Source organism: Ochotona princeps, chromosome 2, assembly GCF_030435755.1.
Source record: "Ochotona princeps isolate mOchPri1 chromosome 2, mOchPri1.hap1, whole genome shotgun sequence".
Lineage (NCBI taxonomy): Eukaryota > Metazoa > Chordata > Mammalia > Lagomorpha > Ochotonidae > Ochotona > Ochotona princeps.
In genome coordinates, this window is record NC_080833.1 from 114,956,923 (window position 1) to 114,978,079 (window position 21,157).

The 21,157-nt window shown below is 44.1% G+C and overlaps 1 protein-coding gene across 1 annotated transcript in view; it reads left to right on the plus strand.

Moving 5' to 3' along the window:
* Nucleotides 1-15,012, plus strand: part of PCP4L1 (Purkinje cell protein 4 like 1) — a 28,371-nt gene extending 13,359 nt beyond the window's left edge. Inside the window, exons 2-3 of the mRNA XM_012928081.2 lie at nucleotides 13,632-13,686; nucleotides 14,305-15,012. Coding sequence (XP_012783535.2) covers nucleotides 13,632-13,686; nucleotides 14,305-14,447 — 198 coding nt within the window. The 3' untranslated portion in view covers nucleotides 14,448-15,012. The remainder of the gene's footprint in view (nucleotides 1-13,631; nucleotides 13,687-14,304) is intronic.
* The last annotated feature ends 6,145 nt before the right edge of the window (nucleotides 15,013-21,157 follow it).

Consider the following 21,157-nt stretch of genomic DNA (forward strand, 5'->3'; position numbering starts at 1 on the left):
CATAGGCAGTGCCTTAAGACACTGTGCCACAACTTTGGCCCCTATAATTTTATTTTTTCCTTTCAGATTGTGTTTTTGATGTACCTAAGAAATCTTTGCCTTGCCCAACATTGCAGAATGTTTTCTACATTTTCTTTTAAAAGTTTCATGGTTTTATATCCATCCTGAGTCTTTTTTAAAAAAACATTTTATTTTTTTAAAAGATTTATTTATTTATTACAAAGTCAGATGTACAGAGAGGAGAGACAGAGAGGAAGATCTTCCGTCCGATGATTCACTCCCCAAGTGAGCACAATGGCCGGTGCTGCGCCGATCCGAAGGCAGGAACCAGAAACCTCCTCCGGGTCTCCCATGCAGGTGCAGGAACCTTTGGGCCATCCTCAACTGCTTTCCCAGGCCACAAGCAGGAAGCTGGATGGGAAGTGGAGCTGCCGGGATTAGAACTGGTGCCCATATGGGATCCTGGGGCGTTCAAGGCGAGGACTTAAGCCGCCGGACCGCAGGGCCCTTAAACATTTTATATAGAGTTCAAGACATAACTCGAAGTGTTTTGTAGATATCTATTTTGTATATGATTGATCATTTGTTCCAGTACTATTTGTTGAAATATCTCCCTAATCCTTTAATATTTGTATTTTTAAAAGATTTATTTTATTTTTATTGGAAAGACATATATACAGAGAGGGGGAGAGACAGAGAGGAAGATCTCTGTCAGTTGATTCACTCTTCCAACTGTCTGCAACAGCTGGAACTGAGCTGATCCTGAGTCAGGAGCCAGGATCTTCTTCTGAGTCTCCCATGCAAGGGCAACATCCCAAGGCCTTGAGCTCTCCTTGACTGTTTTCCCAGGCCACACGCAGGGAGCTGGATGGGTTGTGGAGCTGCCAGGTTTAGAACTGGTACCCATATGGGATCCTGGCACATTCAAGGCGAGGAACTTTAGCCGCTAGGCCACAGCACCGGGCCCAGGAGAGGTGCTTTTAAAAATTATTTGAAAATTATTAAATTATTCATTTTTTCTTGCTTTGGCAGCACATTTATTTTAAAAGTGATTTATTTGAGAGACACAGAGACAGAAATAGACAGGCAGAAAGCTTCTCCTACAAGTTCATTCCTTATGTGCCCTCCCCCAGTAAGGCTGCAGCAGAGCGGTGCCTGGAGCTGAGTACTGGGCCTGATCTGTTGTGGGTGATGGGAACCCGCACTGCTGCCTCCCAAAGCACGCGTTAGCAGGAGGTTAAGTTCAGAGCCAAAGTCAGGGGTCAATCCCAGGCACTTCAATGCAGGATGTAGATGTCCGAACAGGTGTCTGAACTGCTATACCAAATACTTATCTCAAGGGAGAGGCTTTGTGTGTAAGACAGGGAAAGGAACACATTATCAAGATTCCAGAAAAAGGAGAGAAAGAGATCTGGGGCTAGATGGAGGGATGTGACCTCTGAATGCTGGTAAATGATCTGGGAGGAAGTAGACAAGATGACTATAGGGCGCTTTCTTTGTTGGAAGGCCATTTTGTGCTGCTACAGCAGAATATCAAATACAAAGAGAAATGCATTTCCTGACAGTTTGAGGGGCTGGGAAGTCCAGAATCAAGGCCCTGGCACCTAATGAGAGTCTTCTGGTTGTGTCATCCCATAGGAAAAGGGACAAGGACAAGAGAATGTGTATGCACAGGAGCAAGCAAGGGAAGAGTTGAATTTGCTTTTGTAACACACCTACTCTCACAGCAGTGACATTAACCCAGTCACGAAGAAAGAACCCTCATAAAACAACCCTTTTAAAAAAACTTTTAACTAATTAATTGACTTTTATTGGAAAAGCAGATTTACAGAAAGAAGGAAAGACAGGGAGAAATATTTTCCATCTGTTGGTGCACTCCCCAAGTGGCTACAACAGCCAGAGCTGAGCTGATCTGAAACCAGGAGACAGGAGCTTCTTCTGGGTCTCCCATGCGGGTGCAGGATCATCCTCTGCTGTTTTCCCAGGCCACACGCAGGGAGCTGGATGTGAAGTGGAGCAGCCGGGACACGAACTAGCACCCATATGGGATTCCAGTGGTTGCAAGGTGAGGATTAGCCACTAGGCCACTGTGCCACCACCTCCCCCAATCACCTGTTAAAAGTCCCACCATTCAACACTGTTGCACTGCAGATTCCGTTTATTTCCAATACATGATCTTTAGAGGACACATTCCAGCCCTATCAGGGAGAAACAAAGAGGCAAGTATTGCCCTCTTGGGACAAGTAGTAGGGAAGGAGAGAATGCATGATGTCCTATCCCCCGCTACAGTCTCAAAGACTAAAGAAGAAAGACCCCTAAACCAGTAAACCTCTCCTTTATGTCTTCTCCCTTGGGAAGGAAGGATATGCAATTTTAAACTGCAGAGGAAACCAGAGAACACTCATGGGGAATTAGCAGCTACTGCCAAGATGATGGAATGGAATATTGTTATACATGAGGTGCAGAGGTGAGCAGAAAAGGCACACAGGAAGGCAGGCAAGGAAAGAAACTAGGCCCTCCAGGGAAAGAGAAGAGTAGATGTGCCTCACAGTTGCTAATTAGTGTTTTGTGTGTATTAAAGAATGACAAACACTTAGTCCTGTGTGGGTGGTGAGGCTGAAATGAACCCAGCTCTGTGCTTGCTAGATGCTTTGAATAACAGGTTTGAATGTAAGCAAGGAAGTCATTTGGAATTACATTGCTGGAATGGTCCTCTAAGATCATTTGAATGGCTAGCATTATAAGTGGCATCTTAACCTGACCCGGCTCCATGACACAGGTCCTAGAATTTCATTTTATTAATCACATATAGGAGCTGGCACCATGGCATAGTAAGCTAAGCCTTTGACTACAGTGCCTGTATCCCATTAGTCCCAGCTGCTTCACTTCTGGTCCAGCTCTTTGCTTTTATTTATTTATGTTTTAAGTAAAGATTTGTTTATTTTTCCTTGAAAGGAAGAATTACAGAGAGGAGACAGAAATGTCTTCCCTCTGTTGGTTCACTCCCCAAATGGCCACAACAACCAGAGCTGGGCTGATCCAAAACCAAGAGCCAGGAGCTTCTTCTCGGTCACCCACGTAGATTCAGGGTCTCAAGGACCTGGGCCATCCTCTACTGCTTTCCCAATCCATAGCAGGGAGCCGGATTGAAAGTAGAGCAGCCAGGACACAAACTGGCACCATATTGACTGCTGGTGCTTGCAGGTGGAGGATAAGCCAAGTCGGCCATCATGCTGGCTCCCAGCTCTCTGCTTATGGCCTGGGAAAGTAGAAGATGACTTAAGTCCTTGGGCCTCTGCACCCATGTGGGAGATCTAGAATAAGCTCCTGGCTTTAGATGGGCCCAGCTCTGGCCGTTGTGGCCATTTGTGGAGTGAACTGGCAGTTGGAAGATCTCTTTTATCGTCTCTCCTTCTCTCTGCAATTTTGCCTTTTAAATAAAAATAAATCTTAAAAGTTATATATATAATTCATATTATATAAATATATAAATTATATATTTATTATTTAATATTTATTATTTTTAATATTTATTATATATATATTTGTTAGTTGACCTAATTACCCTGTCCATCACTTTTTTGTGCATTAAAAAAAATACTAACTCATCAACTCGTCAAATCTTTCTAACAGCCCTAGAGAATATGTATTGTTAGTGTTCTGATTTTACAAAAAACAAGTCCAGAATAGTTGATTTTCAGGGCTGCTTTGTGGAGCAGTGAATTAAGCTGCTCCCTGTGATGCTGGCATCCCACACGAATACTGGTTCAAGTCCTGTCTCCTCCACGTTTGATCCAAATCCCTGCCAATGTGCCTGAGAAAACAGCAAGCAATGGCCAAACTACTTAGGTCCCTACCACCACTTGGGAAACCCAGATGGAGTTCCTGGCACCTGGCTTTGACCTGGCCAAGTCTTACTAGTTGTGACCACTTGGTGGGGGTGAACCAGTGAATGAAAAATATATGTAACACACACTCCAACTCTGCCTTTCAAATAAATAATCTTCAAAAAAAAAAAAGGTCAATTTTCTTGTCTAAGGTCATAGACCCAAGTCACAAAACTAGGATTTGAACCCAGGCAGCATGAATTGTGTCTATACTCTTTTTTTTTAATTATTATTATCATTTTATGATACAGTTCCATAGGCCCTGGGATTTTACTTATCCCCCTCCCTAGGTCCCCTCCTACGCCCCACAGAGCTCCCCTATATTATTACTATAGTATAGTTCTTCATAAACAGTCATATGTCTGTCATTGCAGGCATGGACAATGGCAGAGAGTCCAGCATCCTATTGTCAAGATGTAGTTAACAGTTTCATTGGGAGTCCATCTTTGATCTGAAAGTAGAGATGCATACTGCATTGTATCCTCACATCTGGATATGATAATCTCCATTACACAGTTACTGTACATCCCTGTAAATGAAATGTCATAATATAAAATTAATAACAGGAAGAAAACCAGAAATTCACAACACCATGAAGTTAAATAACATGCTACTGGATGTGGTAGTCTCCATTACACAGTTACTGTATATACCCTTAAATGAAAAGCCGCAAAACAAAATGAACAATAGGAAGAAAAAAGAAATTAAAAACGCCATGAAGTTAAATAACATGCTACTGAATGATTTATGTGTTGCTGAAGAAACGAAAAAGAAAATCAAGAACCTTCTTGAAGAAAATGATGGTACTGTATGATCTCTGAGTCAGCGAAGAATTTAAGGAGAAGAAACTGTTTTGAAGAGATGAAACTAGCAAAAACAAAAACATCAAAATCCATGAGATATAGCTTCCACTGATTTTTGTTCGTGAAATGTGTCTCTTCTAGACAAAAAATAGATGGGTTTTGTTTTTTAATCCAGTCTACTACTCTATGACATTTAATTGATGAGTTTAAGCCATTTAAACTCAGGGTTAATATGAATGGTTGTAATTTGTCCTGTCATTGTAGCAATGGGTTGTTCGTTTAGTCTTCTGTTGTTATTTTACTGGGATGTGCTTCACATTTGCTTCTAGTTTTGGCAGGTGCTATTGCTCTTCTCTGTCAAGAGAACATGTTTAAATATCCTTTTTGGACAGGTTTGGAAGAGGCATATTCTTGTAACTTTTCTTTACTGTGGGAGAATTTTATTTCATTTTCAAATGCAAAGGAAAGTTTTGCTGGGTACATTATCCTGGGCCTAATTTTTTTTTTCCTTTTAGAACCTGGAATATGTCATTCCATTCTCTTCTGGCCTGTAGAGTTTCCTGTGAGAGGTCTCCTGTGAATTTAATTGGCATTCCTGTATATGTCAATTGATATTTTTCATGTGCACATTTAAGGATCTTTTCCTTATGTTCAATTGACGAACGCTTGATTATCAAGCGTCATGTGAAGATCACTTTTTCTAAGATTTTTGTATTAGAAAATCAGATATACAGAGAGGAGGAGAGACAGAGGGAAAGATTATCCGTCCATTAATTCACTACCCAAGCGGCTGCAACAGCTGGAGCCGAGCCAGTCCAAAGCCAGGAGCCCAAGCCTCTTTCAGGTATCCCACGCAGCTGCAGGGTCCCAAGGTCATGCTCAGTTACTTTCCCAGGTCACAAGCAGGGAGCTGGATGGGAAGTGGGGCCACCGGGATTAGAACCAGCACCCATATGGGATTATGGCGCGTGCAGTCTGAGGACTTTAGCTGCTAGACTATCGTGCCAGGCCCAAAGATAGCTTTTGATCAACCCTATTAGGAGTTCTGTGCCCATCCTGGATGTTTTGTCGCAATTCTTTCTCTAGATTAGGAAAAATTTCCCCTATTATTTCATTAAATACATTTTTAAAAGATTTATTTATTTATACTGGAAAGACAGATATACAGAGAGGAGGAGAGACAGAGAAAATCTTCCATCTGATGGTTCACTCCCCAAGCTGCTGCAGTGGCTGGAGCTGAGCCAATCCAAGGCCAGGAGCCTGGAGCTTCTTCCAGATCTCCCACGCAGGTGCAGGGTCCCAAGGCTTTGAGCCGTCTTGGACTGTTTTCCCAGGCTGCAAGCAGGGAGTTAGATGGGAAGTGGGACAGTCGGGATTAGAACCAGCGCCCATGCCGCAGCATCAGATGGCAGAGGCTGGCACTGGGGGCCAAGTCTGTTAAGTTAAATGCCAGAACCACCTGGAGAGTGCACAATCCAGAAGTTGGAGTGGCCTAGTTGGGAGATAGTGGGCACCTCCTTTGTGGGTAACCACTCCCACTGGAGAGCATGAAAACCAGGACAGGGGCAGGGATGGCTAGACAGAAAGATACCCAACAGCATGTGTGTGGGCTGGATAGTAGGGTTGGTTGGGTTGAACTAGGCTTCAATGCCCATTGACAAGTACCAGGGCTAAATGGGATGTGGGACAGACGGAACAAGTCTGCGGTACATAGTGGCAAGCATGGGAACCAGAGTAAGGAGCAGGCCTGGTGGGGTTATGGAGAGTCGCCCCAACTAGGCTACAGCTCCCACTGGTTTGCGTGAGGACCGAGTATGAAGTGGGCATGATTGGGTTGGACAACAACACCCATTGATTCGCGTGGAAGACAGGGCTGGAAACAAAAAACACCCAGCAATTGCAATGACCAGCATGTGCATAAGCTGATTGGGGCGACAGACTGTGCTGGATCCTGTACTGGCATGTTCACACTAGAGTCAGGTTTGGGATCATCTCAGATGAAGTTTCTTTGGAGAGTCCTCAAACTGAACTGCTGATCTCAGAACCCCAACCACGAAGAGACTATGTCAGCCAGTGGATTCTGAATAGGTTTCATCGCGATTGGAACGACGAGATTGGCAGCAATTCAGACCTGTTCAACTATCAAAACTGGTTGAGCAGGACCCTCGGAGCATGCCTCACATCGGGGACCTGGGATGGGTGGGAGGCTGGGTGGGGCTTCTCCCTTTGTTTCTGCCCTGACCCCAGATACAGTGAAAAAAATGATATTAGTGTGGAAACAATGGTCTTACCCACTTTCCTGTAGCCCTTGACCCTTTGCACCCTAATTAACTAAGTAAGATCATTTAAAATTAATTAATTAACTAACTAATTAAACAACAACAATAAAAAGAACCAGCATCCACATGGAATCCCAGCACATACAAGCAAGCACCTTAGCCACTAGGCTACTGAACTGGGCCCCTTTTAATTTTTGAATACTTTCTTTTAGCTTGACCAAACTCTGTTTCCATCTTTTTGTTTATTTCACTCTGGTGACAGGAAGTATCTCCCATTCTGAGATTCTTTCTCCTGCTTTAATCCTTCTGTTTTGGAGATTCTTATCTGTACTTTAATTTGCTCTACTATATTCTTAATTTCTGATATATCAATTTTCATTTGATTCATTTCCTGTGTGACATATTCCTTAAATTCCTTGAGCTCCTTTATTACATCTTTCTCATTGTTGTTAGGAAGCTTTGTAACAAGTGTTTTGAATTCTGTATCACCCATTTTCTCAATGTCCTCCTCAATTGACTCTGAGGTTGGCTAAAGTTTTTGCCCCTTTGCAGGGGAGTCTTCAGCCATATTCATTGTGCCTTTGTCTCTTCTTTTGCTCTTGGTCATTGTGCATCTGGTTAGCAGATTCTTCTCCTTGGGTTAGGTTTTTAAGCTGTGTCATCCACAGGTCTCCAATTTGATTTTATTTATTGTGGTTGGTACACAGCTCTTTGTTTGCAGTCACTTGTGCCACTCCCTCCAGTGAGTTCCAGGTCTGGGTTCTTATGTTAAACTTCTCCATAGCCTCTCCACCACCTGTGATACCATGCTGAGGCTGCAGTATTGTCTGTACAACCTTTCTCCCACATTCTGTTAAGGCAGTTCCCAGGATTAGGGAGACACCAGGAGTCCTTTATAGCTAGGTTGTTGGTGGTGCTGATCTTATTGACCTGTTGGCCGTTAGGTCTCAGGGCCACATGGACCTATTTTGGCCCATATGATGCCTAAGTAGGTATTTTTTCACTATGAGACCAGTGCAATGCACTGAGCTCAGTGAGTTCTCTCCCAGCTCAGCACATGCGCAGCTCACTGTTGTCCTTGCAGTCTTAAATTCTTTGCCACACTGTACAAAATGGTGCCTGATGTGCCATTACTAGAATTCTTGATCTGCTGGTCATCAGGTCTGAGGGCTACCTGGACCTGTCTTGAGTGAAAGCAGTTCGTTGTTGCAGTTCGCTGAGCCAGAAATGAGTTCATTCACAGCTTAGTGGGTGCACGATCCGGTCCCATAACCTTTGCCTCCCTACACAAAATGGTGTCCAATTTGGCTCTAGGGTGCAGAATGTGTTGTGAAGTCCACCCTGTTCCTGCACTGCCTGTCTGGGACCTGCTGCTCTGTCTCTGTGCCTAGTGAAATTAAACAGACCAGCAGGATGGGCAGTTCTTTGTCTGGGTTCACTTCCTGAGCTCCCAGTGAATGCCCGTTCCTGTCTTGTTGTTGAGGGAGTTCTGGCTGCTGGTGCAGTTCAGATTGCTGCTCAAATCACTGGGGTATTGGTCACTGCACACCACACCATTGTGTTTGCTGCTTTCCTGTGTCTGCCAGTCTCCAGGTACCCCTCTGCTGTCATTCTGTCCTCTCATATTTCCTGAAATGTGCCCTCTCTGCTTCACACTGGCTAATGATTCTCCTTAGCGTGGTCTTAAATGCCATTCAAGCCTCCATTCAAATGTCAGACTTTGGAAAGACCTTCCCAAGTGCTCTATTCTGTTTTCTTTCCATGGTATTTGTCACTAACTGACATATTTATTTAATGAGTGTGGGGACATTTCCTTTGCTTACTTCTGCATCTTTATTGCCTAGAATAACCCTTGGTAATAGGCACTGGCATTTCTGGTGAATGAATCTTTGCTTTCTTAAAGCTATGCCATTTTTGAATGCATAGCACACAAGTGAAGTGACCAATAAGTATTTATCAAAGTAGGATGGAAGGGCTGAGGTTCGGTGTAGAACTTAAGACCCCACTTGATCTGTTTGCATTCATGTTGGAGTGCCTGTGTCCAAGTCTTGGCTGCAGTCTTAATTCCAGCCTTCAGCCAGTATGTCCTTGCCAACACTGAATTGAGTTTCTGATTCCAAGTTTTGGTTTGGCCCAGCCCCAGATCTCCAGGTGTTGCTTGAACTTTGGGATTGAACAGTGAATGAAGATCCTATCTTTGCCTCTCTTTCAAATAAAATAAGTAAATAAAAATTTCAGTAATAAGTTCTACATAGGAATGACTCTTCAAAAAACAACCAACCAACAGCAACACTAAGGGTGAAAACAGTATAATCTGAAGTACTTCAACTGAGGAGCTAGCATTGTGGCATAGCAGATAAAGCCACTGCCTGCATTGCTGGCATCCCATATGGATATTGGTTTGAGTCTCAGCTGCTCTACTGCTGATCCGGCTCCTTGCTAATGTGCCTGGGAAAGCAACAGAGAATGCTGAAGCCCTTGGGCCCCTGCACCCACCTGAAGATCTAGAAGAAACTCTTGGCTCTTGGCTTTGGACAGTGTTCCAGCTGTTGCTACCAATTGAGAATGAGTGAGTAATTGGAGGGTGTCCCTCTGTTTCTCGCTTTTCCTCTCTGTAACTTTGCCTTTCAAATAAATTAAAAAAAATCTTTAAAAAAAACCAAACAAACTGAATTCTGTCAGCTTTTAAAAGCAGAAGCTGTTCCTTTGGCAGTACTCCCACAAAGATTTGCATGTGTAAAATGCAGGTCAATACTGTATACTTCATTGAGCTGTTCCAAAGATTAGCCCGTGTCTGTATTTTTCCAAGTAAAAAGCATTGGGAATTGTGGAGTCTGGAAAACAGGCTCTGGGAGCATCAAGTAGCCTATAGAAGTGATCTTGTCTCAAGATGAATTGTGCCTTGAGACCAATGAATGTTCTGTGAAGCGCCTCTATTAATAGCATTCTGAGGAAGGGGAATTACTACTATGTTTAACTTTCCATCTGAACAGGGAAGCTGGAAAAAAAATTTACATCAGCTGACGTGTCTCGTTTCAAATTCATGACCTTCTGCTTAGGAAGGATGTCACAGGACTGCTCCCTAGTGCGTTCACTTGGACTCCCCCAAAAGAGTATTTCTTACCCTTCCCCTCTTCTTTTGCTCAATACTTCTCTCATCCTCTTGGATAAAGACCTTGTTACTTATTTTACTTCAAAGACAGAAGCAATTATGGCAGGTCTTCCACATGTTCCCAGCTGCCTGCATCTGGAGCCGCATGCTCAGACTTCCCTGCGGTAACCATGGGCTCATTTGTGCTACACAGCTCCTCTTCCCGGCCGCTACTCTACTTGTACATTGGATCTCATCCCCTCTTTCTTGTTCCAGCAGTGATGCTTGCTTTCTCGGAAAGTTTGCCTTCTCTGCTGTATCATTTCCATAAGCATACAAACACTTTGTCACATCTATCATCTTTTTAAAAAAGATTTATTTATTTTTATTGAAAAGGAAGATATACAGAGAGGAAGATCCTCCATCCGATCATTTACTCCCCAAGTGGCCGCAACTGCTGGAGCTGAGCCAATCCGATGTCAGGAACCAGGAGCCTCTTCCAGGTCTCCCACGTGGGTGCAGGGTCCCAAGGCTTTGGGCCGTCCTCGACTGCTTTCCCAGGCCACAAACAGGGAGCTGGATGGGAAGCGGTGCTGCTGGGATTAGAACCGGCGCCCATATGAGATCTCAGCGCGTTCAAAGTGAGAATTTTAGCCACTAGACCACCATGCCAGGCCCATGTCTATCATCTTTAAGTAAAATCTTGTGACCTAACAGCACCTTAAAGCTACACCGCTCCACCTGCTACGATTTTGGTGTGTCTCCTCAAACTCACATGCGGGCCTTGATGCCCAATGTCATCTGTTAGTAGTTTGTGCAGATGGAGTCTTTGGGAGGTAATTAGGATTAGAGGAAATCATGAGGGCAGGGGCCTCGTGATGGCATTAGGGGTTTAACACAAACAAAAAAAGAGAATGGTGTTGGCATTGTGTGTGACTAAGCCACTGCTTGCAATACCAGTCTCCCATACAGCACAGTTTTCATGCCCCAATGCTTTTCTTTCTTTCTTTCTTTCTTTCTTTCTTTCTTTCTTTCTTTCTTTCTTTCTTTCTTTCTTTCTTTCTTTCTTTCTTTCTTTCTTTTTCATTCTCTCTCTCTTTTTCAAGACTTTATTTTATTTTTATTGGAAAGGTATTGGATGTCACACTTGGAGGTAGAGGATTAACCAGTTCAGCCATCACACAGGCACCAAGATGCTCCACTTTCAATCTAACTCCCTGTTACTGTAGCTGAGAAAGCAGAAGATGGCCCAAGATGTGGATCCCTGCAACCCACAAGGTGAAATCAGTGGATTTCCTGACTACTGGCTTTGACTTGGCACAGCACTGCCTATTGAAACCATTTAGGGAATGAATCAGTGAATGGAAGATCTGTTTATTCCTCTGTCTCTGTAACTGTCATTCAGATAAAGCAAAGAAATCTTTAGAAGAGAGAGACTAGAGCTAGCACACTTGCTGTCTGGCTGTGTGATCCCTTTTGGCTTACGATGTTGCAAAAAGAAGCCTGTGTCCAAGTGTTGGTGCCATGCTCTCGATTTCTGAACCCCAAGAACCGTGAGCCACTGCTGGTGTTCTAGTACAGACAGGTAAGCTGCCTCCTGTGACACCAGCATCCTATATGGTCACTGGTTCAAGTCCCGGCTGCTGTGCTTCTGATCCGGTACCCTGCTAATATGCCCTGGGAAAGCAGTGGATGATGACCCAAGAACTTGGATGGACCCTGTGACCCATGTAGCAAGTTAGAATGGAGTTCCTTACTCCTGGCTTCAGGCTGGCCCACATCTGGCTGGCAAGTGAACCAACAGATGGAAAAATCTCTTTGTGTCTATATCTCTTTCTCTGTCACTCTGTTTTACAAATCTATCTTATCTAATTTTTTTTTTTCAGCCGCTGGACCAAGGAAAACAGTGTCTCACTAGCTATGATTAAAAAAAAAAAAAAGATGTAAAGCTCTGAAGCCTCTTCTGGATCTCCCACGCGGGTGCAGGGACCCAAGGCTTTAGGCCAGCCTCTATGCTTTCCCAGGCCACAAGCAGGGAGCTGGATCAGAAGTGGGACAGCTGGGACATGAACCAGCACCCATACGGGATGCTGTCAGTGCAGGTGAAAGATTAGCCAGTTGAGCCATCACACAGGTCCCTATCTATCTAACTTAAATGAGAACTGTTAGTTAAATAATCTTTCATTCTTTTAAAATTACCTGTTCTCAAATATTCAGTTGTAATGACAGAAAATGAACTAAGATATGCTGAGCCCTCTCTGTTTTTTTGTTTTGTTTTGTTTTGTCTCTGCAATGTTCATCACTGGAATGTCATAGGATTTGGTCCTCTTCTCTATCTGAATGCAGTTCCTTAGTAACCTCATTCAGCCTTGTGGCTTTATGTGCTGTCCATGTGCCAGTAACCCAGTAACTCTCTAATGCCCCTGGTCTGTATCTTTAACTCATCTTCACTGTCCAACTGTGTATTAAGTCATTTCGTCTGAGAGAATTAATAGGTCTCAGACTTGTTCAGAAGCAAACTCTGGGTTTTCCTGCTATGACCTGTTCCCCTTTCTGTCTTTTCCATCCCAGGAAATGACAACCCCATTTATTCAGTTTCTCAGGCCAACGCTTGGAAGCATCCTTGACATCTCTCTTTACAATATCATTTATCCAAACAAATCACATTGGCCATAGCTTGAAAATATATACCGAATATCACTACTGAAACCACCTCCTGTGTTACCATGCTGACTCAAGCTATCACCATCTCTAGCTTGAATTTCTTTATTTCTTTTAAGATTTTTTTTAAACTGGAAAGTCAGATATACAGAGAGGAGGAGAGACAGAGAGGAAGATCTTCTGTCCAATGATTCATTCCCCAAGTTACCGCAATGGCCGAAGCTGAGCCAGTCCGAAGCCAGGAGCCTAAAACCTCTTCTGGGTCTCTCACATGGGTGCAGGGTCCCAAGGCTTTAGGCTGTCCTCGACTGCCTTCCCAGGCCATAGCAGGGAGCTGGATGGGAAGTGGGGCTGTTGGGACATGAATTGGCACCCATATGAGATTCCAGCATGTGGCCCAAAGCCTTGGGACCCTGCACCCGCGTGGGAAACCTGGAAGAGCTGCTGGCTCCTAGCATCAGATTGGCTCAGCTCCAGCAGTTGCGGCCACTTGGGGAGTAAATGATCGGATGGAGGATCTTCCTCTCTGTCTCTCCCCCTCTCTGTATATCTGCCTTTCCAATTAAAATAAATAAATCTTAAAAAAAAAAAAAAAGAAAGAAAGTGAAACAGCCAGGAATTCAGTTGGCCCACTACACTACATTGTTGGCTGCTTGTTTCTTTGTGTATTACTAGAATTTAAATTCAATGGGACAGTATTTCTCTGTCTGCCTTGTCTTCAACACTTTCCCTAGCATCAGTAAATGTTTGATGGATGACTTCTAATAACTTTCTTCTGCTCCCTGATCTCAAGAGTCACTTCTTCAAGAGACTAAGGCAATGTTCCCAGGAGAGCTTGAGAACGTCTGAGGGGCCTGAGGGAGTGGTACCTTAGTACTTCCACAAGTGTCAAATATTCTTTTTTTCCTAGCTTAACACCAAAACATCCCCAACGACCAACCAGGCATCTGGTCCGGAGGAAAAAGGTGAGTGGGGACATTGACTGGGGGAGCTTGCAAGGAGTGTGAATGCAGGGTTGTAAATATGGGTAGGACAGTAAGTCTAGAAGCTCCTTAAGATAGATAGGAAAGGAATAAGAATGTGGGTAAGGGAAGCAAAGGAGTAGGTTAGTACTACCTTATAGATGTATCGTCTCTTTTAAAAATGGGAAAATGGAAAAAAATGATGCAAACCTATCAGTATTTACTCCTTGATTTTAGAAATTGAGTCTGAAGTGATTGGGAAGACAGATACTATCATAAGAAGAATTCCATCTGACAATCCCGGCTGTCTCTATCTGAAAGAGGAGGAGACTAGGGAATGTAAGTCTGCCTTAGGGCCTGAACTGTATGCAGTATTTAGGAATAAGTGATAGAAGGCATTTGTCTTTTGGTCCAAGGTAACGAAGCTCCCCCGAGTAGCTAGTGAATCCCAGCCTAGGCGCCTAGCCTCATGCTTTTAGGTGTGTTATGAAGCATTCTTATTCCTAGTGAGGCTCAAGGAGTCCCACCTGAACTGGACCGTCACCACTGTATTTGGGACCTGGAGAAAGGGGCTGGAACCGGACAGCTGAACTGATTAATGAGTTTCCTGACTATCCACAGGGAAAGCTGGCCATGCCAAGAAGGCTGAAGAGGAAGAGGAGATTGACATTGATCTGACAGCACCAGAAACAGAGAAGGCTGCCCTTGCTATTCAGGGCAAGTTCCGGCGATTCCAGAAGAGGAAAAAGGACCCCAGTTCCTAAGTGGCCAGCCTTGTCTCTCCCCCTGATCCCTTCACCCTCTTTTCCACAACCCTAACTCCCATGTATTTATGTCTCTTTGTCCCTGTAGCCTCTTAGTAAAGCAAGTTCAATCCTTAAATATTGTTTTCTCTGGCACCCTCAAGCTAGCACAGCAGCAGAGGCACAAGAAATGCATGGAAGGTGAAGACTTGCCTAATGGTGGACCAGTTTCTTCTTGGGATAAGGCTGTCCTTGATCAGTAGCTAGTCCTGCCTTGTGAGGCTGAAGAACAAGAGGCTTTGCAGCTGAGAAGGGGCTCCCCTGACCAGATGGGAAGGAGGGAAGGGTCTTCAGAGTAGGTGCCTGAAGGTGGGGCTTATGCACTGTTCTCCCACTTACAACAGTCACACTTCAGGCAACACGTTCTTTCTCCTTCAAATCTCTCTACACCTCTACCTCCCACTTCCTTCCCATGATCAAAGTTGTAGTGGTGACTAGAACACCCATTTTCCTGTAAGTAGACCCGAATCAAGCAGCTAAACCACATTAGTGCATGCTCAGTAGATTAGTTCCCAAAAAAGGAGGGTTTTTTGCTTTTGTTTTTTTGTGTTTTTTCATCATCTAGCTCAGGACCATAAGGGGCAGATAGAAGTTCCAGGGGACCCAGACAGGGAGGTGAGAATTAAGTAAGAAAAATGAAGAAGTGGGGAGATCTCTGAAGCCACAGGTTACTATGGGCAAAATGTATAACCTGAAGGGTTCTTGGGCTTTGCTAACCTGCCTACCCTTTAACCCCCTCCCCAAGTCCAGCCATTCCCAGAGGCCACACAAACCAAGTGATCCCTAGAGCTCCCACCTGCCTGCTGTGAAGTCAGGGCAGAAATGGAATAACCACTCTGTGATTTTAGCATGTTTAATAATGTTAACAATAAAAAGAAACCTTAAATTAAGTCATTCAGCCTCTGCTAACGTTTGTCTGTCAGCACACACACACACACACACACACACACAAACCCTGCCACCACTTTGGGAAGAGTACAAACGTAAGGCTGACCTGAGGGTGGTAGAGTGACTGTGTAGGTTATTGGGCTGCCTCGGAAATGAGCCACGCCTGAGCAGTTTTCAGAACTAAGCCTTCCTTCCTTCTTCTGACCTTGCTCTCACCTTGAGTTGTCACCCATATTTTCTCTCTCTGCTGCTGTCACCGCCCACAGTGTGCACCTGCAAATGTGTTCATCTCTTTCTCCTTCCAGCTGACAGTGTGCTTGGGACAGATCCCTGTGGAGGCAAACCTGCCCTCCTTGCTCCCTATCCCAAGATGCCTCCCCTGGAATTCCCTTCTGCTTTGGCTTCCTCCCACGTCCTCCTCTCCCCTCCCACTGTTTATCAGACTTAACGGAAGGAGAAGAGAACCCTGGGCATTGAAGAGCACACTGTTAAACTAAAGATTTTGGAAACATTTTAAAAATTATGTATGTATTTAGTTAAGAAAACTCACTCCTACCCTCTGGCTCATTCTCCAAATGCTTGCAAAAACTGGGACCGAGCTGTGTGGGAGCTAGGAGCTCATCTCAGATCTCTCCCATAGGCTACAGGAACCTGATTACCTGAGCCATTACCTGCTGCCAGCTGTACATTAGCAGGAAGTCGGAGTCCAGGTGGAGCTGGGACTTAAACTTTGGCACTCCATTATGGGAAATGGGGTCCCAACCGGTGGCTTTAACTGCTATAATCAATGCTTAACTCACATAAGAATTTAAACCCTGAATTAAATAAATCAATGGCTTTCAAGTGAGCTTGTATTGCTGAGAAAATATCCCTTTACATTGAAACTAGAAGCCAAATGGTTGAAGATTGAACAAAGAATGACCAATCTTAACTATTTGCTTTTTTCCAATTTTTATTGTAGTAAGATATATTTAATAAAAGTTGCCACATAACAATTTTTAGGTTTATAGTTCAATGGTATTAAATATCTTCGTGTTTACAATCACCACCACTATTCATCTCCATAGCTTTATTCCTGTTGTAGAGGTGGAATTCCATATCCTTTCAACAATATTTCCCGGGCCAGGTGGCGTGGCCTAGCAGCTAAAGTCCTCGCCTTGAATGCCCCGGGATCCCATATGGGCGCTGGTTCTAATCCTGGCAGCTTCACTTCCCATCCAGCTCCCTGCTTCTGGCCTGGGAAAGCAGTCGAGGACGGCCCAAAGCATTGGGACCCTGCACCCGTGTGGGAAACCCGGAAGAGGTTCCTGGTTTCCGGCATCAGATCAGCGTGCACCGGCCTGTTGCGGCTCACTTGGGGAGTGAATCATCGGACGGAAGATCTTCCTCTCTGTGTCTCCTCCTCTCTGTATATCTGACTTTGTAATAAAAATTAAAAAATCTTAAAAAAACAAAAAGCAAAACAAAAAAACCCACAATATTTCCCATCCCACTTTTCCACTCTTCTACCTTCTTCCTCTGGGATTTGCCCTTACTTGTTAATATTTGTCCTTTCCTCCTTTTTGTTTGTTTAGGAATTTGTTAATACATTAGATTCTCAGGGTCATGGCACCTGCATGATCATTACTACAACAGAATTCCCATGTTAATGAGAATAGATTCATTGTAGTTCATAAATACAACTCTAAGAATATAATAGCACTCCCCTTAAGAGATGTCTTCCCTGGAAGGCCATCTGTAACACAGAATTTGTATACAGCATACCCAGGGCTCTTCTAGAACAGAATAGTAACTCACAGGAAAGGCTGATGCTCAAGGAGAGCCTCCTCTTGATGCCAAACAGAAGGAAGCGTTCCTCTTACGATGGCAGCATTGTCATAATGGAGGCCCCATAGACCAAAAAGAACCTCATTGCACCCTTGACATGTGTCCAGTGTATAAATCAGAAGTTCTCTTGATCCGTGGATACCAGATGAGGATTGACTGGTGCTGCACCTTGATCTGCCCTGGGGACACTTGGTCATGCAGGCTCCCTGTTCCCAGGGAGGTGGACTTGTGAGAGCTGGTGGGTGCTTAGGCAGTGGTGGGGTTCCCTGCCACCAGCCCCTCACGGAGACACTGCTGCCTGGAGGAGAGCTGGTGACCTGGTGTTTGCCACATTGATCTGAGCCGTGCATAGCTTTGCACTGAACATCGTGCGGAAATCATTTTCCCCTCACCAAAAGGAGTATGCTTGTCCTCACAAGTATTTTTAATAAGGGACATGGTAGCAGAGGCAGGGTCATTGCTTTGGAGTGGGTAACGCTGACCAAGAAGATTTAGGCATCATTTACTGAACCAATGGTAGTTGGTTCAATAAAAATAATAAAATTTTTCACTGAACATAATTTTTTTTTCTCTGTTAGGGTGCTTATCCATCTTCCTACCTTAGGCCATCAAGTTGAGTCTTGTCTCTAGAGTTCTTGTAACTGTTCCTTGGGACACTGGACTTAGAATCTTCTCCTTGAGACTGTCAAATCCTGCTTCTCCTTCCTGTCCTTCTTGTACCTGCTGCTGGAGAAACGACCCTTGCGTCACAATCGCTGAAGAATTATTGTTGAATGCTTTGTTTCATGCAGCCACAATTGTAAGTGAAAACTGCTGTAAATTCCCTAACAAAAGAGATAACCATAACAAACAGTTAGAAAAAACTTACGTTTTTCTTATATGTAACACCTCTGGACACCAAAGGTGTGGCTTTTTTCTTCATATTAAGCAGTTTTCCAACTTTCCATTATGACACTTATCTGACATTAATATCACCTGCAAGTCCTAGCTTGTGGCTTGAACTTCTTCCAACCAGCTGTGTACATCAAGGGTTCCTATGAGTACCAGTGTGAATCCTGGCTGCTCCACTCCCGATGCAGCTCCCTGCTCATGTGCCCGGGAACGCAGTCAGTGATGGTTCAGGTACTTGAGCCCCTGTCACCACGTGAGAGGGTAAGGTGAAACTTGAGTCTCCGGCTTCAGCTGTTTTATTGTATTCAGCTGTTCTGTGGTAGCTGTTTGAGAATGAAATCAACAGATGGAATGATTTTTTTTTCTTCTGTTTCTCCTCCATTCTCAGTGTAGCCCTGTCTCTTGAATGAAATTATCAGTAAATGAGAGCGAGAGCAACACTGAGCCTGGATAAGCGAAGGGCAGCCAGCCACATTGGTTGTTGAGGATGTTGTCCAACATCTAAGCTAACTTAGAGGGCACAATGAGTAGAGATTCCCTTAGCTGGGCTCAGACACATCTACATGGCCCCTCATAGGTTGGTCAGATCTGGACCCTCTCTGGTCTCTTACTCTTGGTGGGGAGACCCAGATCCTGTCTTACCTGCCTGTTCTAGTAGATGTTTCCCAGAACTGTGTGAATGCCTTGTCCTCTTCATCCATGTAGCCATGTTCTCTGGAATTAAATGTATTGAAGTGAAACGGAGAAATGTGGCTCACAGCTTGAGGTGTAAGGACTGATATTTGAACCTAGAAAAAAAGAAGTGTCAACAGGTCCACAATAGGGTACAACAGTAAGCAGATGTGGGTATCCCAAAGTGAAACTAAATTCCCTCACTCAAGGAGGGACCCAGGACTTATGTCTCTTAATCAGTTCTCATAAGGAGGATGCACTGCCCCCTAGGGGATGATTTGGGAATCAGTGGGGGTATTTTTTGGTAGTTAATGTTTTGTGTGGTGTTTCTGTTAGGACAGTGCTTCACAGGAAGGAATTGTCCAGGAGCTTAACGGCTAAAGTCCTCGCCTTGCATGTACTGGGATCCCATGTGGGCACTGGGAACCCATATGGACGCCAGTTCTAATCCCAGCAGCACCGCTTCCCATCCAGCTCCCTGCTTGAGGCCTGGGAAAGCAGTCGAGGATGGCCCCAAAGCCTTGGGACCTTGCACCCACGTGGGAGATCCGGGCTCTCAGATTCGGATTGGTGCAGCACCGGCCATTGCGGTCACTTGGGGAGTGGATCATCAGATGGAAGGTCTTCCTCTCTGTCTCTCCTTCTCTCTGTGTATCTGACTTTCCAACAAAAATAAAATAAATCTTAAAAAAAAATCCCAAGGCTCTGGAGAAAAAATGTTTGTCCTAGACAGACAGAGAAAGCTACAGCAAGAATGTAAAAGAGTCTGGCTTGGTCCTCATTTCAGATCTTTCTAGAAATGGGAATAAGTTTCTAAACTATCCATAATTTTGACTCTTTTTAAATAAGCTGAAAGATTTGGATGAGTCAGAGATTCTGTTCAACTTTCATTCTATATCCCAAGCATTTGCATATTACACATCTTGGAATCAGTCCTTCTGCTGCCTCCGTGTGTGTGTGTGTGTGTGTGTGTGTGTGTGTGTATGTGTGTTGAACATGTACTCAGTCCCAGACTCCCTGCTTTCACAAGGGGGGATATACATTTAGCTTCCCCCCGACCAAGCGACTGCCTCCTCAGGGGCAGGTATTCTGATCGCCTGTGTCTCCGGAACAGGTGTAACTGAGCAGTGAAAACTCTACTGCCTCAGGGGATCCTAGCTCATTGGATAAAATCCTTCATGCTTTTTAGCAGCAATTTCTCACAATAATGTTGTAAACATTACCTGCTCCATCCAGCTCACTATATATTAACTGTCTCCTGGGAAGAACTATGTAGCATTGGTTTTGGTTAAGGCTTCTTTTTAAAGCTGTGTTTTTACCTTTTTTTTAAGAGGGAAAAATTACTAATCACATGGTGATTTTTAGGAGAGTTTTAGGTGATATAGGTGATATAGTTTTAGGTGAAATATCCTAGATGGCTCCAAGGCACTTTCTTTTTTTTTTTTTAAAGATTTATTCATTTTATTACAGCCAGATATACAGAGAGGAGGAGAGACAGAGAGGAAGATCTTCCGTCCGATGATTCACTCCCCAAGTGAGCCACAACGGGTCGGTGCGCGCCGATCCGAAGCCGGGAACCTGGAACCTCTTCCGTGTCTCCCACGCAGGTGCAGGGTCCCAATGCATTGGGCCGTCCTCAACTGCTTTCCCAGGCCACAAGCAGGGAGCTGGATGGGAAGTGGAGCTACCGGGATTAGAACCGGCGCCCATATGGGATCCCGGGGCTTTCAAGGCGAGGACTTTAGCTGCTAGGCCAGGCTGCCGGGTCCTCCAAGGCACTTTCTAAATAAGGAAAGAGGGCTGTTTTGAGTCAGATATATTCATGGGGATTTTTCTTTTTTTGTTTTAGCAATCCAACTGTTTTTTCTCTCTCTCTCTCTTTTTTAAATTAATTACATTGCATTATGTGACACAGTTTTATAGGCACTGGAATTCCCCCGACCCTTCCCCAAACCCTCCTCTAATGGTGGATTCCTCCACCTTGTTGCATAACCACAGTTCAAGTTCAGTTGAGATTCTTTCATTGCAAGCATATACCAAGCATAGAGTTCTGCATCTTATTGTCCAAGTAAGTTCAATGGCTTCTTGGGGAAGGTAGAGCCAGCAGAGTATCATCCCGATCAATTAAAAGCCCCAACATAACATCATCAACAATTTATAACATTATGGAATTGACATAGTATTGAGTAACCAACATGTTAAAAGAATAAAAATGCAAGTTCTTAACTACATCCTGTGACTTCTTCATTGACATTTCAATTTTAGTTTATATACAACTGGGTTCTATACACCTTAAAAAGGTTATAGATTATTATTCAGCTGTCTTGTGTCTATTTTCGTTATAGTATTTGGCATTTTATAGCGTTGAAGCATAATTTTGCTGAACCTGGCTG